Source organism: Balaenoptera acutorostrata, chromosome 15 (assembly GCF_949987535.1).
Source record: "Balaenoptera acutorostrata chromosome 15, mBalAcu1.1, whole genome shotgun sequence".
Lineage (NCBI taxonomy): Eukaryota > Metazoa > Chordata > Mammalia > Artiodactyla > Balaenopteridae > Balaenoptera > Balaenoptera acutorostrata.
Window position 1 is genome coordinate 65395444 of NC_080078.1, and position 17623 is coordinate 65413066.

Here is a 17623-nt window from a genome sequence, read left to right on the forward strand (position 1 = left end):
CTTTCCAACCCCACCATATACACAACATCACCTTCTTTGGATGAAGACCGGCCTCTGGTGTGGTCGGTGGTGGTTCATTTCGCTTGCCCCACAATCTCTTCTGTTCCACATTATTGAACAGTATCCACTTTTCATTGTCCATCACAATTTGTTTCAAAAACAGAACTTTTTTGTTAAGTATCAGTAGAGAATCGCATGTGGAAATATGGTCAAGAAGGTTTTTTTTGGTCAACTTAATGTGGAACCCAAAAATCAAAGTGATGAACATAACCAAGCTGGTGCAAATGATTTTCAACGCGTGATTTGGATATTTTGAGTATGTTGGCTATCTCCTGCATGGTATAACATTGATTGTTCTCAGTTAACGTCTCGATTTGATCGCTATCAACTTCAGCTGGTCTACCTGACCGTGGAGCATCGTCCATTGAGAAATCTCCAGCATGAAACTTCGCAAACCACTTTTGACACGTTTGATCAGTCACAGCACCTTCTCCATACACTGCATGAATCTTTTCTTGCATTTCAGTTGTGTTTTTACCTTTCTTGATATAATAAAGCATAATATGCCGAAAGTGTTGCTTTTTTTCTTCCATCTTCAATATTAAAGTGGCTACACAAAAATTCACCAATTTTGGTAAGTTTTTTTTTAAATGCACGCTGATACGACAGCTGTCACAATAAAATCTAACAAAATTGTTTCGAATGAAGTTAAAGACAACTAAATGCTACTAGAGCCATTTTATGGACAACACTGAACAAACTTTTTGGCCAACCCAATATATGTCCCTATAGTACCATATAACTTTGCTATCATAAAAACGTATCATATTAAAGTCTTTCTGGCTAGCATATAATCGATGTGAGGAAGACAGAGACTCCATATGTTTTTTCACTATTATATACCTAGAGCCTGGCATGTAGTAAGTACTTAAATATATAGTTGATAGATAGTTATTAATTTAATAATTACTGATTGTACATCTCTTGTATTAGGCACCACAGTAGGCACCAGGGATACAGTGGTGAGCAAAACCAGACATCTCCTGCCCTAACAGAGTATGTATATTAATTACCTACCACATAAATGGACATAAAGTTACAACTGTGGTGTTATGAAGGAGAAGAACATGGTGCTATGATTCCTCATAGCAGTGACAACTGAGCTAAGATAAGCAGGAAGAGTGGGAAGTTAATGAGGAGAAGAGAGGGAAGGTAGACAAATACTCCCTACAATAGGTGTCACATATACCCAGGCTTGTGATGAGAGGATGGCATGTCCGAGTTGCTAAGGGAAGTCAAATGAGGCTGGGAGAGGTTGACAGGGGCCAGACCAGATAGGACCTTGTGGTCTATGTTGATGCTTTTAGACTTTAATCCTAATTATAATGGTAAACCATTGAAGGGTTTTATGCTAGGGTAGCAGTGAAGATGGGGAAAAGTGGATAAATTTGAATCATCTGAGATAAAACCAGCAGCTTTTTGTGATGGATGTGAAGGTGAAGGAGAGAGGTGTCAAGGAGGACATGCCTAATGGGCAGATAGATGGTAGTATGGGAACAACGGCAAAGGACCTGACATCAGGGGTGAAAAATCACAAGTCTGTTTTTAGACATGTTGAGTTTGCAGTCCTGTTAAGGATGTACGTGCAGTTGCCTAAGATCTCTAGAGGTCTGCACTAGAAAAAAAATTTATGAGTCATCTGTGAAAGGTTGTAACTAAAGAAGGCGGGCATGAATGAGATTAGTTAGGGAGAAAATAGAAGCTGAAGAGAAAAGGTGACTCAGGATTAAAGTTTGAGTAGACCAATATCTAATGTACGTGTACAGAGTCTGAGAAGGAACAGCCAGAGAAGTAGACAGAAAACTACTGAGAGTTCTGGGTCAGAGAAGCCAAGGGCAGAGTTCATCCAAAAAAGAGACAGCAGTCAATAGAGAAGAGAAAACCGGTTGTGTAAGATTCTCTGTAAGGTCAGAGAAGATGGGATCAAAGGCACAAGTGAAGGAATTGGCCTTGGACTTAAGGAGCGACAGTTGTTCTATTATAGTATGAGCAAAAGAGGACACTGGTAGATTTATGTCCTGGTAGTGAGAGTTGAGGGAGTTCTGTTTTCTCTTTGAAGAGGTGAGAGTCTCTGCTGAAAGAGAGGACATAAAATAGGAGCCAGAGGTTTAAAAAGAGTAGAGAGTAGGAAAAAGAGTTGACCACAAAAACATAGAAAGATGGTGGGGCCATACTGAGGACCTGGCTGAAGTGGTGATCATGAATCAATCTGCCCTGTTATGTTCTTGCTGCTCTTGTACACATGTACACACACACACAGGGAGAAAACACAGTTAAATGAACTAACAAATAAAGGAAGGACCAAACAAGCAGTAGACGTCAAAGTAACTTGAAAATTTGAGGAATAGAAGCAAAGACGAAGGGCAAAGTCCTCTGCTGCTGTGATAAGAACCCTATTCTTCTATTTGACTCAAATAGCCTCTGCAGCCCACTGCTAACCTTTAGTAGAGCTGGAGGCTGAAGCAGGCCGAGAGGATCGCTTACGATGTCCATTTTCCACACTTTCAGAAGCCACAGCTGGCTCTTCAGTTCGGGAGTTTCTTCGGCTTGGAGTTTTGGACTTTTCAGTTATCTCTTTGGGCTCACTGCTGACAGAGAGAAGCACAAAGTCCAAGGAGGTGAGAGAATCAAGTCACACAAAAAATAAAGATAATAGTTTCATTCACAAGGCAGGAGATTAAGAACTACATAATCATTCTGGGGAGACAATGTTCCACTCTGGGACAATAAGCACAATTACGCTGTAATATTACTGACAATTTAAAAGTGAGTCCAGCTTGTTACATTAGTAAAAATAAAATATTTAAGTATAATGCTGGTGAGATTGTGGAAAAACAGGTAAAACACATTAAGAACTTGGAACAAAAATCATCAAACTTCCTCACCCATTTTCCTAAGATAAGAATATTTCCCTTCAAAAATTAATAGTACCTAAAAATCTAGGAAATTAACAACATACACTGGCATTTACTATGAGCCTAGTAGAGTTAGATAATGGCATATTACAAGTCATATTATAGAATATACACGAGAATATATTCACAATACACTGCTGGGTATACTACTGATTGCTCCTACCTCAATCCCCTTTTTTTAGTATGTGAAGATTAAAAAATGGTAATATCCAGTATTATTGAGGGTACAGGGACAAAAACTCCTAATGGAGTATAAATTGTGCAACCCAATGATTCTCAGTAGGGGGCAATTTTGCCTCCTAGGAACATTCAACAATGTCTGGAGACATTTTTGATTGTCATCACTGGGAGGATATGCTACTGGCACCTTTTGGGTAGAGGCCAGGGATGACACTAAACATCCTATAATGCATAAAACGGCACCCTACCCCACACCCCACACAGAATTATCTCATCCAAACAGTCATAACGCTGAGGCTGAGACACACTGGTGTAATCCTCTGGCTCAGCAATTCCATTTCTAGGTGCCTAAGGAAACAAATCTTTTGCAGAGCTAATTACACACAAGGATGCCAAAGCATTTTATTCATATTAATGAAGATAGAAGACCTAAATGCTTAACAGTGATAGTACATTAGTTAAATAAACCATGGCACATCCAAATGGAGTCATGAAAAAAATCATGCTGTAGAAGGTTATTTAATGATAAAAACCGTCCATAGCACATTATTGTGGGGGAAAAAACAGCTACCAACATTATGAATAGTATACTCTCATTTTCTTTATAATATATATTGAGTATATATGTAACCACATATGAATGAATGGGTGTGAGATATACATATGTGTATCTATATGTGTATATAATACTATATATCTAATACATAATGTTAGATCTATAGATAAACACTATAGTATATATATATAAAACACTGGAGTGTTTTAACTCTATCTGTATACACTCTGTGAAGAGGACTAGAAGAACAACTAAAATATACACAGTGAATACTGCTGAGTTGTAGGAGTATTGGCTAACTGGTAATTTTCTTCTTTGTAATTCTCTGATCTGAATTTCAAGTTATCCTCAGTAAACTTTTACTACTTTCATGGTTCAAAAAACTCATGTTAAAATCATTAAAAAAAAGAGAGAGTTGATTAAATTTACTTGTGAGACATGGAATGGAAACAAAAGTAATGCAATAAAAACAAAACAAAAAACTGGTCAAAGGGGTGCCTCTTCTGGGAAGTCTTCCATGACCTCATTCCCCAAGTGGAGTTGTCTCTTTTGTCTTTTGGGTTCACAGTCTGTGTCTGGCCTTCTAGAGCACCTATCAGGCTGTACAGCATGTTTTTAGTGTCTTGTGTCTTCCAATACATTGTAAGCTTCTTAACCATGGCCTGATTGTCAACTATCCCTACCCCTCCATCGTTTACTCCTGACAGAGGACCCTTTGTTAGTGGCACTATGCCTGGGAATTTGGCCACACTGTTCATTACCCTAGCTTTACATCTAACAACTGTCCCACACAAGCCAAGGCAAGTCAAGGAGAAGTGAGACTGGAGCAGGGGTAGAATTGCAAGTCAGGGGGATTTACACATCCTTTTAGAGGTGGTAAGGATGGCTTTCTGGCTAGGAGCCCAGAAAATGGTCAAAGCCTGTGAGGAAGAAGATTCCTAATGGAGTTACCTCTTTCTCCCGGCAAAACAAAAGCCTCAACAATACTGTCCTGGTGTTTATATGGTCAATGATCAGGTAACTTGGGGAACAAACACCCACAAGGTATTTTTGGTCTGATTATCTCTTCTTTCTCTAGCCACATAGTTGGTGTATACTTTGAGATATGCAAATGAATTCAAACGTAAGCCCAATCCAAATAAAACTAGACAGGTAATAGGAATAGCAATGAATTTGGAGCCAGAAGAACAGGGGTCAAGTCTTACCTATGCATTTATTGGCCACGATATTTAACTTTCTCTATGTTTCAGATTCTTGATCTATAAATCCCCACCTTGTCTGCTATAATACATTAAGTGTGAGAGCACTGGAGGCAGAAGGCCTGGGTCTGAATCTCAGCTTCACCACTTACTGAATCTGTGGCTTTGGGCAATTTAGTTAACCTCTCTGAGCTTTAGGTTCCTTATCTGTAAGACAGAATTTCCTTTCCTAATAGATACCACGAAAATCAAATGAGATAATACATCTAGGGAGCTTTTAGCCCAACATATGGCATGGAACAGCATTCAAATAAATGTTGGCTATTATAACCACCTCACAGGGTTGATATGATAATTAAATGAGAAAATGACTGTGAAGCGGTATTACAACCTAAGTTGATGTACAAGTATGATAAATTCTTTAAAATGTTATCTACTACATTCCTACATTAAAAAAGGAATGACTTTTGTAATACGATAATACTTCTCTCCATAGGGCTAATGAGGTTGAAGCCACAGCTGTAATTCATTTTGTTAGGTTATGTGGGGTAGCACAGTATAAAAGAAAAAGCATGGGTTCTGCGCTCAGACCCCATCTCCCATTCTTTCTCTTGAGGATCAAACAGTTATATTTAGAAGGTGTTGCAAGGACTATTATTAATGACAATGATGGCGACAGCTCCTATATACTGAATGCTTGCTTACTATTTACTCACTATGCTGAGTGCTGAAAATGTTACATCATCCAGTTTTCAAAACCACCACAAAAGGCAGAAACTTAGCCATCAAGTTTTGTTAAAAGAAATGTTACCTCTGAGGGGTTGGTACTCATGACAGCTCCCTACTTCAGCAGGAAAAAAACTGGTACAAAGAGTGAAGGAAAAGGACAAGGTGAGGAAAGGTTTAAAGGTTGAGAAAGATGATACCTTTCAAAGAGGCTTATGCCATATTCATGCTAAGTCTGCAGAAGTGATCATCTTACCTTTGTCCAGAGACTATGGCAGCATTTGCCTCGAGTTCTGTTAAAGATACAAAGGACAGAAATGAGATGTAGGAGCTTCTGGTGTATATGTCCACAGAGAGAAGCTAGGTGCCTATGAGAATTCTGAATGCCTCGTTTAGGCTAACGGGTCTCCATGCGCAGCAGGATCCTCACCCTAACGTGGTACAGAGACAGAGCTGGCATGGACACAACTCAGTTGTCTGGGGCATAAGATACTTACTCAGTCTATTTTTATTTCTACTCCATACTGTGAAGTAATCCTGTTTGGATCAACGTAACTAAATTACATTGCCTGGTTCATATTTCATCGAGCTATAACTATTTTAGTAAAATAATCCTCTTCCTCTCATGTAGAAGAGATTGTTTTCAGTCTTAGAATATCTCTTCCCTCTTGACATATCTTTTTTTAAACAGTAATCTTCCAATATGTCTTAAATATCTATTATGGATGCATTCTCCTCCAAAGGAATTCCTGAGTTTTAGAGAGCAGGCTGCTTTACTCTGAGATATCACCTATACACCCCGTTATGTTTCTCTCTTTCTCTACCTCTCAGCAATGCCCTCTAAAAAAGGAAAATCTCTGTCATTTGTCTAGCAGGGTTTTGCTTAAATGAGCATCCTATGGGTTTACCAGGCACTTCTTTATTAGCACCAGCAGGAAAACATCTTCTTCCTCCATTATATGCCTTTAGGTAGTTCCATCTTTTCCAAAAGACCATCCCTGATGCATCAGATAGCAGGCATCTCTCCTGCCTCTGGTCTCCCACAGTCCTTTCCCTGTCCCCCGTTTCAGGGGATTCAAGACCTCAAACTCAGTGTACATGTCTAACCTACCCTACTTATTACACAGTAACCTCCTTGAAGGCAGTGGAGTCAGAGTGCCTGGGTTATTTTGACCTCACTGCTTATTAGCCATGTGACCTTGGGCAAACTGCTTGACCTCTCTGTGCTCAATGTCTCATCTGAAAAATGGCGATAACCACTTTACCCACCTCAAAGTTAAAAAGATTAAATTAAATAACACATATAAAAAACTTAGTACAGCAGCACTTAGTAATAACCCAGTATTAGCTATTATTAGTATTGCTATGATGCTCACGTTGATGCAGCCTTCATGTAAGGAGGCTGTCCTACTCTGCCTTCAATGAAAGATGCTGGCAGAAGAGAACCCATGCTTCTCATTTGTTATTTAGCTTCCCATATCTAACCCATAAAACCTGGAACCCCCTCCACAAGAAATAGATACCAACTCACTGAGTCTCTGCTGCCTTGTTGGCTCTGCTGGAGCAAAGAAACTCAGGAAATGTGTGCTCAAAAATAAAAATGGCTCAAGTCAAAAGAGGCTTACTACAAAAAAATTTGGTTAGTTTGCTCTTCTGAAACAAAATTCAGTGCTTTTGACAACTTTAACACTATCACAGCTAATTCGTATAAGTGGAGATCAAAGGGGTTTTGGTGAAGGCAATTATCGGTCTAGGCAGTATTTTAAGGAGATTCATTTGAGCCAAACTTTTAAAAGGAACAAGATTCTTCAGCAAATTACTCTGAGAAGGACATATGATATGGTAAAGTCCATCTTCTGGAGAAAAGAGCTGGGGCAGGAGATGGAATTCCCTTCCCCTTTCTAGTTGCTCCTTTTCTCATCAAAAATGAGTTTTACTATCTAATTCCTTCTCTGAAGAATTTGTTCCATTTCTACCCTTCTCAGGTATCATGTGGGTAGTTGGCAGCAAATGAATCTGGGTGGCTAAAATGTTTTTTGCTCATCCATTTTTTCAGAGGCCTGTTTTACCCAAAGAATGTACAACAGAAAGTCCTATCCATCATATAGGACATGGCACCGTGAAGCAGGTTTTAAAATAATCACAACTTTTACCTTACTTTTTTAAAAAATATTTTTAATTTTATTTTATTTATTTTTAATTTTTTATGGCCGCCCCGTGCAGCTTGTGGGATTTTAGTTCCCCGACCAGGGATTGAACCTGGGCCCTCGGCAGTGAGAGCACAGAGTCCTGACCACTGGACTGCCAGGGAATTCCCAACTTTTACCTTACTTTTACTGACTTAGATTCAAAATTAAACTTTTTTTTTTTTTTTTAAATTTTGTCAAGTGTGTGAACCGTATTGTCAGCGAGACTCTAACCTCCTTGTGGAAAGCAGTCATACTTCTTTTTTTGCGGGGGGGGGGGTATCCCTCAATAACCTACAATGATGAAGAGCCAGGTAAGACTAAACTGTAACAAATCTATAATCTTTATCTGCTTTGGCAGTCTAATCTTGACGGCTGTTATTGCCATCAAGATCCTCATGCACTCAGAGCTGACCCAGCATTTCACAGTAGTTATTTGTCAGATTACCATGGGCTCCACCTTCCAGAAACACCATCCCTAGTGCTATTTACAATATATTGGTCATGGGAAGAAACTTAACGCCATCCAGACATGACTGAAATGACTCTGATTCCCTGGAGGAATGGCTACCTCACTGCAGCAGAGGTTTTCGGAACAAGCCTCCACTCCTGTCATGATAATGCAATTACTATCTTAATGCAGTAATGCCTCCCACCCCAGTGAGTTACCGTATGCCAATCAGTCAGCTGCCAGCTATGGGTGCCAGGGTCATGGAACAGGGCAAACTCTGCAATGGAAACCACCCACGGCTTGGTGGCAGACAATGGGCACTGAGATGTCCTTCTTGAATTCCCTGGCTGACATGAGGAATGCGTCAGAGAGCAAGCTGGTCAGGGGAAAAATAACTTCAAATAGTACTGCATAAGCTCTGCCACTCAACCGAAGTCTGCTCTGAAGCAAATAGGTAAGATAGTTTCAGCCACTTCCTGGCACACTGAGGACAGCAGTGGTTCCTTCACATGTAACCTATTCCACTCAAGAAATTTTTCCAAGGTGGGCCTTACCTGGTCTGGGAACAGACCCCTGCAGTGCTGTGGCTGGAGTTTCCTTTGGGACTAAACTCTGTGAAGGGGCTAAGGCAAGAAAAAAAAAAAAGAAAAGAAAAGAAAAGAAACAGGCCTTTAACATTCTTTTCTAAACAAAGCAGAAAGCATTGACTGAATCAAGGGCTAAGTAACTGCTGAAATACACATATTCTTAGAAAGCAGTACTTGAAGTTAACTTTGAAAGCACAGTACATTCCAAAACTTGCTTAAAAAATTAACTACCTTAACACTCAGTAACAAAGACTAACGCTAGGGGAGTCTGTTTTTCCTTTTAGTATGTGCAAAGATCAAGGAAGGATATGGCCATGAGGACAACAGCACCCATAATTTTTGCTTCTTGGGGTCAAGTTCTGTCCAGTACTCTAAAAAACCCAAAAGCATACTTTAGTAGGCAACCCAAACTTTCAGAAGGACAATTATACCATTCAACCTTAGCATTTAAAAAATTGTCTCAGCCCTCTAAAGACTACATTCCTTGAGACCCGAAATGAATCATATATTGTGTACTTTTCTATAGCACCTCGCAAGTGTGATGGGCATAAAGCAGGTATTCAATTCATATTTAATGAATCAAATCAATTTGATATGTTATCTACTTATCTAACAATTACCAAGAACTTACTAGGGGCAAGGCTCTGGGCCAGGCACCCTTAGAGACCAAATTCCATTCTTCTTGCCCATCAGGAACTCAGTCTAGTATTAAAGATATACACAAGTGGTACTCTGGAGTGAACTGTGATGTTACATGAAGCAGATTCATAAAGTATAAAGTACTACGGGAGTCCAAAGCAAGGGAGATCAATTCTAGATTGAGAAATCTGAAGGTACACTAAAGGGAGAAACATCAGAATTAGGCTTTCAAGGACAGAGAGAACTCAGGCCCTTGAAGAGGAATGGAATAGAATACACAATGTACTCTAGAATGGGAACTTCTGGGATCATACCGTAAAGATTGAAGACATAGATATGCCACAGTCACTCAAGGTTATGTCCTCCCATCTTGACACTCAGTCTAACATCCTAGATAAACTCTACAACAGTAAGTTTTACCCTCATGTGGAAATTGTGACTTTTGTAGATTTCTCTCCCTGCTTAGTCAATGATGCATTTGTGTTAAGAATTTATTTTGGATGCTTATCTAATAAAGCTTAAAACTGTACCTTAACTTTTATTTTTTACTCCAGTATTGGTTTCTCACACTTTCAAGGTAAAAGCACAGAAGCCCCTTGAAAAAGAATGGAAATAATCTTAACTGAAATTGAGAAGTTTTTTTCCCAACTACTGGTTCATCTCCCTAACGCTCCTATATTTCTCTAGGTTTACAGAGGATCCAGATAAAAGTTATTTTCTAACAACTTCATCATTATTCTCTTGGTATCAGAGGGAAAGGTTCCCTGAAAGGAAGTAGAATGGAAACATTTAATAGTGGATAATATATTTAAGTCACACCAGGTTTTAAAAAAATTCTTAGGGCTCACCTACATCAACAGAACTAGAACCAGGAATCTACAGCACCCAGCCCTATGAAGTCTCTTGTCTCCTCCAAGGGCAGAGAACTCCTTAAAGGCCTTTATCCCTATTCTCTAGTTTTGAAGTGAATAGGCAGAGAGAAGGGGAATTAACCTTTCCAGGGCTCTGTGTGAGGCAGTGTGCTGGCTTTTACGCTAAGCCCGCTCAATGAATCGTTGTATAAATCTTTGTATAAATTCTGGGAGGTAGGAATTACAATCTCCAGTTTACTGGTGAAGTACATGGCTTACAAGAGGTTAAGGGATTTACCCAACTGCAACTGGTACCAGTGGAGCTAGAATTTGAACTCTGATCCTACCAGAAGCTTGTGTTCGTTCTGCCCCTCCTCCTGCCCCTCGAAGCATTTTAGCTGCATAAACAGGCGCTATTGGCTGGCCTAGGATACAGCAAAGGTCCTTTGAGCTTTGGCAGTGTTTGACTGATTCCACTCTGGGGAAATAGAGCTTCTGTAACACTTAAGCCTCATAGAAGGAGGAACATTATGTATGTTGGGAGGGGGGGTGCGGGTGGAGATGCCAAGGGCAGGAGGGGAGATGTAAGGACATCTACCTTTCCATCATTAGCCCACCTTACCAGTACATAGGAAATAATCTGAACTAGAAATACATGAATGGAATGGTCTAATTCTCAAAGAGATTGCATCAAAAAGAAACTGGTCACAAGAATTCTTTACCTATTATTGAATGATTACTATATTCTAGCCCTGTGCTAAAAATGTTATATACATTATCTCACTGAATTCTTACAACTACTATTGTCCCCATTTTACAAAGGAGGAAACTAAAGTTTGGAGTAACTTAGCCAAGTAGCTTGCCTAAGCCCAAACAGCCGGTAAATGCTGGCGCCAACCTAAGCCTCTCTCTCAACCACTTTGCTCCGCCCATGTCTATTACCATGACAGCTGGTTTTCTGGAAAGCTCTCCCCTGGAGTAGCCAGTCAGAAGGGAAGAGTCCCTGGGATAGAGTACAATGAGGAAGGGGCTATGAGAAACCTGCTCTGAACAGTTGAGAGCAAGTCTTTACCACAGTAAGGAGACCCTGCAGAAACTGCTGTTTACCCTTAAGGGACATGGTTAAACTGGAGGCTCACAGTATAGACCTGGAATGAATACTGAACTCTGAGCTTCAGTCTTCTCACCCGCAGAATGGGGTTAGGGCTACCTGACATGGTTGGTATGAAGATGATGTAACATAGGTGAAAATGCTTCTTTGTAAAATGAAAAATGTTATATAAATAAAAGGTATATGATTATTTCAGGAGCTGAGAGAGAACCATATTAATAAATGTAAACAATGTGGGATTTTAAAAGGAAAGTATTATTTCCCAACGTACTTCAAATAAATGAAACCATCACTATTGCCATTTAGCCCATTCTTCTTCCTCCAAGTAGAAAAGGAGTCATGCTTTCTCTTGTGGGATAGGTCATCAAAAATTGACACGAGATGATGCCAGGCGCCAAGTACATACCTATGCTGGGTAGAAGCTCTGGATGAGATCCCACCTTCTCCTCCACTAGGCCACCTGCAAGTGGCTCAGATGCTATGCCAATATGATTGTTTTTTGTGGTCGGCGCCGCGGAGATGAGCTCAGAGGGTACCAGAGTGGTTACTATTGAGCGTACATTGGTGGGGAGAGTACTGCCAGGTAAGCTGGGTCCTGCTGAGGCGGAGCCTGGGCCCACAGGGCTAGAGGTCATTTTTAGCAGAGTGGGTGCTGGGGGTGTTGGGGTTTTACTGTCCAGCTCTGTGGATAACTGCTCTGTTCCCATGAGCCCTGGAGCTGTGGTCTCTAGCCCTTGGCCTTCAGTTTCTCCATCTGCACCATATTGTTCTTCCCCTTTCTCAAGAGAGCCTGTAACTTTTTTACACGCCTTGGTCAGCAAAATCTGGCCGATTTTGTCCACTTTTCCTTTGCCCTTACTAGATGAGACTGGGCTTCGCCGGTTGACAGAGGAGCCTGGACTATTGGTCAAAAGGGGAGAAACCACTGTGGTTGACTGTGAAGAGGGCAGAGTGCTCTGATCTGCTGAGGTGCTCACCTGAGGACTAGTCTCCTCTGGATTCAGTTCTTTTACTTGCTGGACAGGGGGATGAGGAGGGACAACTGGAGAAGTTGTACAAGGTGGGGAAGGAAGCTGAACAGGGGTGGCTCGTGAGTTAAGGACCAAGGGTCGACCTGTCTGTATGTTTGCAGCAGGACTACTGGAGGGGGCATTAGGCAGTACAGGAGCAGAAGAAAATTTTATATTCTGAGGTATGTGTAAAGGGCCAACGACTGCAACAGAGGGAGGCATCAAGCCAGAGTTGGTTGTCAGTGGGGTTGCAGGAATTGTGCTTGGCTGTGATCCTTTCATAACCTGAATTATTGAGGATGAATTGATAAAGACAGGTGTAATGAACTGAGGCCGGGCATTTGACTGAGCAGCTGACTGTCCCTCAGAAACCATAACCTTGCTACCCACATTGGGCATTGTGACAACTGTTGACATTAATGCAGACTGCAGGTGAGTTGGCAGAGCTGCTGATGTGTTAGCTGAAGTTGTGATGGGATTGGAAGTTACAAAAACAGTTATCTGATTTGGGGGCAAAGGAGTGGAAATGGAGGAAGAGCTGACAGGTCTTGACATTACTTGAGGGATGCTTGGTGCAACATTAGAACTGACCTCACTCAATTCTGGATGCACAAGGGTTGAACACGGCTCGTTACTGTGAGGTAAATTTAGGGAATTAGAGGGTTCTTTAGAAGACGAATCCTGCAGTGGGGGAATGACAGATGCTTTTTTCAGGTCCTCTCCAGAAACTACTGGAGGTGTTACTTCCAGATCTGTAAGCCCAGGGGGTTTAATGGTCACATTAGGAGCTCCAGAGTTGTCAAGAAGTTGACTTAACGATGTTGGTGCTTCCCTCATAGCAGGAGACACCAAATTTTTGTTCTCTTCGACACTGGGAAGTTTGTTAGTATCCGAAGGTTGCCCATCCTTTTTGGATTGATCTTCAGGGACCATTTTAACTTCTTGGGCAGGGACTGCTTTTAGCTCAACGTTTACCTGCTCCTTCCTACCCTGGGAATTCTGGCAATCGCTGTCCTGAGGCATAGTCAAGCTCTCCTTGTTATCCTCAAGAACACCGCCTATTGCAGCCACAGGCATGGTAGGATTCTGAGGATTCAGCCCGCTGTTGTTAGGGAAGCTCCCAGGTACGGGGGGATTGGCCAAAGGAGTAGGACTGACCAATACGTTTCTTGGCAACTCCACATTTTGCAACAAGGTTGCATTTGTTTGAGAGGCAAGAGTAAGTTTAGGGGCTTTTGAATTTTGTCTCCCTGGACTTGGGGTGGTTTTCCTACTTGACCCAGGACTAGACCTGCGACTGTTGCTTGGACTTGCCCGTTTTGTTGCTCCAGAATTAGACTGCTTTCCAGAATTCACCACCACAGAATCTAATTTGTGAGTCTGTGGGGCAGCAAAATTGGAAGGATTATTCATGGTAAGATTTGAAGGTGCTTGTCCGATCGCCTTCAGAGTTGTTGGATTTAGGCCCTGTTGATCAAAGCCTCTGTTTAAATTTGGCCTGGGAGGTAAAGGAATATTAATCTGTGGGGGGAAGAGTCCTGCTATGGAGGCATTGAGTCTTTCTGGTGATAGACTGATTTCTGAAGGTTCTGTGCTGGGAGGGCGGTTGTTGGGTGTCTGAGGATAATAGGGTCTGGGGCTGGCTCTGTTCGGTGTTTTAGGCCTAGATGTTTGGGTTGGGGCAGCCACATTTGGAAAGTGGTGGCCGTGAGAGCTGGGCAGGGAATTTACAGGAGGCTGCTGGGGAGTTGCACCTTGAGTTGTTGCAAGGGGTGATGGTCCAGGTTTTGGCCCTGTCATCATTAACTGATTCTGGGAAACCACTAAATGTGAAGGCATGTTATTTGGGCCTCCTGAGACAGATGGTACTTCACTGCCACTTGCTTCAGGGAGTGAGGACATCTCTCCCAGTGGTGAGCTGGAAGGATTCTGGGGGTTCTCCTGGTATACCATTTTCCTTGAATTGCTTCCCAAAGGAGTATTCACAGGCATTGGCATTCTTTGCTTATCAGGTGATGGCGGCACGGAGGCAGGTCCTTGCAAACTGACCATGACAGGCACACTGCCACTCTGTTGCATGGGCATTCTCTGGGAGTCCGGATTCAGGGGGCCCCTTGGGGGATGGACGCTCTGGGAGACTGGAAGCCTAACTGATTTGGGGTCCTGCTGCATCATGAGCATCATCATCATTTGCTGCTGCTGCTGCTGCTGAGACTGTGGCTGACTGGGGGGCGGCGGCTGCTGCGGCGGCGGCTGCTGCTGTGGTGGCTGGGGTGGGGGCGCCACATGCTGCATGAGCTGAGGAGGCATCTGCTGAAGTGGCCTCTGTTCAACTGGTTGAGAAGGATAACCTAAAACGAGCCCCCAAAATCAGGGAAGTTAGATTTTCAGCAAGAAAAGCTTGGCTACCTTTAGAGTATAGCCAAGCAATACTCATCTAGGTTGCACAGACTGTGCACAAACAGCTCAGACGTGCCCGTTCCCAGGGGGGTAGGGGCAGCCCCTCATTCTCTGACATAAGCAAAGAGGCACACTGCTTAAGGAAGCAAAAAGCAAAGCATCAAGAACCTGGAGCTCCTCAGTCTTCAGGGTTTGAATGAGGCATCACTGCACTAAGACTCTAATAGACACTGTGCTATGCACTGAAACTGGCCAAGTCTATACCGCCAAACATTCAGATGACACGAGAAAAACTCCATCAACAGCAAACAGCTGACCGCCCAGCACTGGGGTCTCATGCAAGCATAGTAAATATTTCATTGTACTTGTGAATGAAGCATTTAAGAGTCACTTATTTTTCTGTTAGCACAGATTAATTTTTTTAAGACTTGGTTTTGTTGAAAACGCCAGCATTGAAGATAGCCTTTTTATTCTTTCAACAGAAGTAAAATATAAAATTCTAGGATTCAATTCCTTAAGGAAGAGGGATTTAAAATTACTCCAATCCATTGGCTTCACACACCATGCTGCATCCTTCAGGCTCAATTCTTTGGGAAACCCAATGAATTAAACTGCCCCTCCGACGTAAATCAGTTCAATAAATAGTAGGAGCTAATAGAAGCTGATACACACATTGAAAATAAAATGAGGGCACTGAAGTTCTTTTTACAAATATTAATTTCTGTTTACTTTCTTACATGTAAAACTTTATTTGGAGAAATATTTTCTATGAATCCATAATTGAAGAATAAGCAAGAAGCACAGCCCTCAGGAATAAAAAATAATTTCAGGAAAAGAACTCTGAGGGACAATGCCTTATAGATTTCTAGAAGGCAACATCTCAAATGATTCTTTCTTTTGTGAAGATTTTATTTGGCATTTTAGAACCAAAACCTTACACAATCAGTAGAAAGGATGGAAAGATCATTAACCAAGAATAAAGGTTGTTCAGTGGGAAAAAGCGGGCATATAACTGGGATAAATACAATTTCACGAACTAGATTTATTTCACTGTTGCATGAAAAATACATTAGGAAAGTTTTATGAAGGTACAGGCATAAGGACAGCTGGCCCTGGCAGTCAGAAGAAGTGTTGGCTCAAGATTTTCATAGAGCAGCTATCAAATGCTGCTGCCACAGGGTCACACCCTGTGTTTAATAGCTAATCGATGTCTTCTAGCCAATGACAGACATGGCACCAGTGAGTACAATGTGCAGAATCCAGTTTTGAAGTTTCTTTTTAATCCTTTTTTGTTTTAGGCCCAACTAACCTCTTTACATTTATAAAGCCAACAACATACGGCATTTCTATAGGTTTAACTCAGGTTCCCATGTTAAGAATTGTAATTTCTGTAGAAGCCTTGATGTCAGGGCTATGATACAAATGACTTTTTCTTTAAAATTAGGCCATCAGACAGCATAGATACCAAAGACAGCAGCACAGACAATACAGCAGCCTCTCTCGAAAGTAACAGTTAAGGGCATGGCTACTGTAAAGGTTCCAGAAGCTGGAGGCAGCAGTCCAAAGGGCATTAATGATAAGATAGATTGGGGTTGTTGTGACAGAATGGTGGAGAGGGAAAGCCAGGACACACACACGTGCATATAACATAATCAAAAACCAAGTTTATTAATCAAGGGATGAAAATTCATATGCCTTTAGGGGCCAGACCGGTAATGAAGAAGAGAAGTGGGCTGGTATAAGACAGTAGTAGTTCTGTGGACAGAGCCAAACTGCAGAGCTGATGCTCTACCTAAAGGCATTTAAATTCAGGTTTCTGTTTGGTTTAGGATGCTGCATGACAATTCAAACATATCGTAGGCTAAATTCAGCCTACAGGCTCCCAGTTTGCAAACTGTAGAAAGGAAGCAATAATGTGTGTGAGAACCCCTGGGATTTAATAGAAGAATTCAGATGTATCTGAGGGAAGAAGGCACCTTCCTGTTCATAATGCCTCTGGACCACCACCAAAGACTGGTGACCTCCCAGCCTCAATTGTGCTGCTGTAACTCACTGATGGGAAGTGTGGTGTACCAAAAAATTTGTCATAAATAACACAAATCATAATGAATTCACTTTTTTTTTGATTCACTTTTAAAATACATAAATTAAGGGTGGACTAAAGTTTATCCCTAAAATAACATCACTTACACTTACATGCCAAGAAAGGAGGTGGAGGAACTAGAAAGGAAGAAACAAAACATAAGCCTTTGTATACACATGGAAGTGTGGCCTAAAAGTGACAGGCTTGTGTATCTTCAACTGTGTCACAGGGGAATAAAGTTACAAATCACTGCTCAGGCCAAGAGGAACCAGGTATAGAGACACTGTGGCAGCTGGCCTTGGTTCTATAATACCTAGGTTGGAATGAACGAATTTTAGGAGACTTTTTCCTTTTCACCATAATTTTCAACATTTAGAGGATGATATTATTTTATAATCAGAGGAGTATACAACACAGAGGGCTTCAACAATATTGGTCCTATTTATTATTAACCTGGGTAGGAAGTACATGAGTGTCTGTTTTATTACTCTTTACATATTTTTTATGTTTAAAGATTCATAATAAAAGTTCTATTTAAAAAATCTTATTTTAAACCCTGGTAGTTCTCTGCTTTGAGAAAGCCCCAGTAGGAAAGGCTGCAGGAAAGGCAGGCAAGCAGGATTAGAGTGAAAACATCTTTTCATTTAATATTAATCCATTTTGATGCCA

The 17623-nt window shown here is 41.4% G+C and overlaps 1 protein-coding gene across 9 annotated transcripts in view; it reads right to left on the reverse strand.

Moving 5' to 3' along the window:
- Positions 1-17623, reverse strand: part of NCOA6 (nuclear receptor coactivator 6) — a 100680-nt gene that overhangs the window by 6685 nt on the left and 76372 nt on the right. For 7 of the 9 annotated variants that reach the window (XM_057528562.1, XM_057528559.1, XM_057528560.1 and 4 more), the window contains 4 exons: positions 11868-14822; positions 8828-8896; positions 5893-5929; positions 2500-2648 (listed from right to left, as the gene is read on the reverse strand). In XM_057528562.1, the coding sequence (XP_057384545.1) occupies positions 2500-2648; positions 5893-5929; positions 8828-8896; positions 11868-14822 (3210 nt within the window). The remainder of the gene's footprint in view (positions 1-2499; positions 2649-5892; positions 5930-8827; positions 8897-11867; positions 14823-17623) is intronic. The other 2 variants (XM_057528563.1, XM_057528567.1) reach the window with 2 other exon arrangements.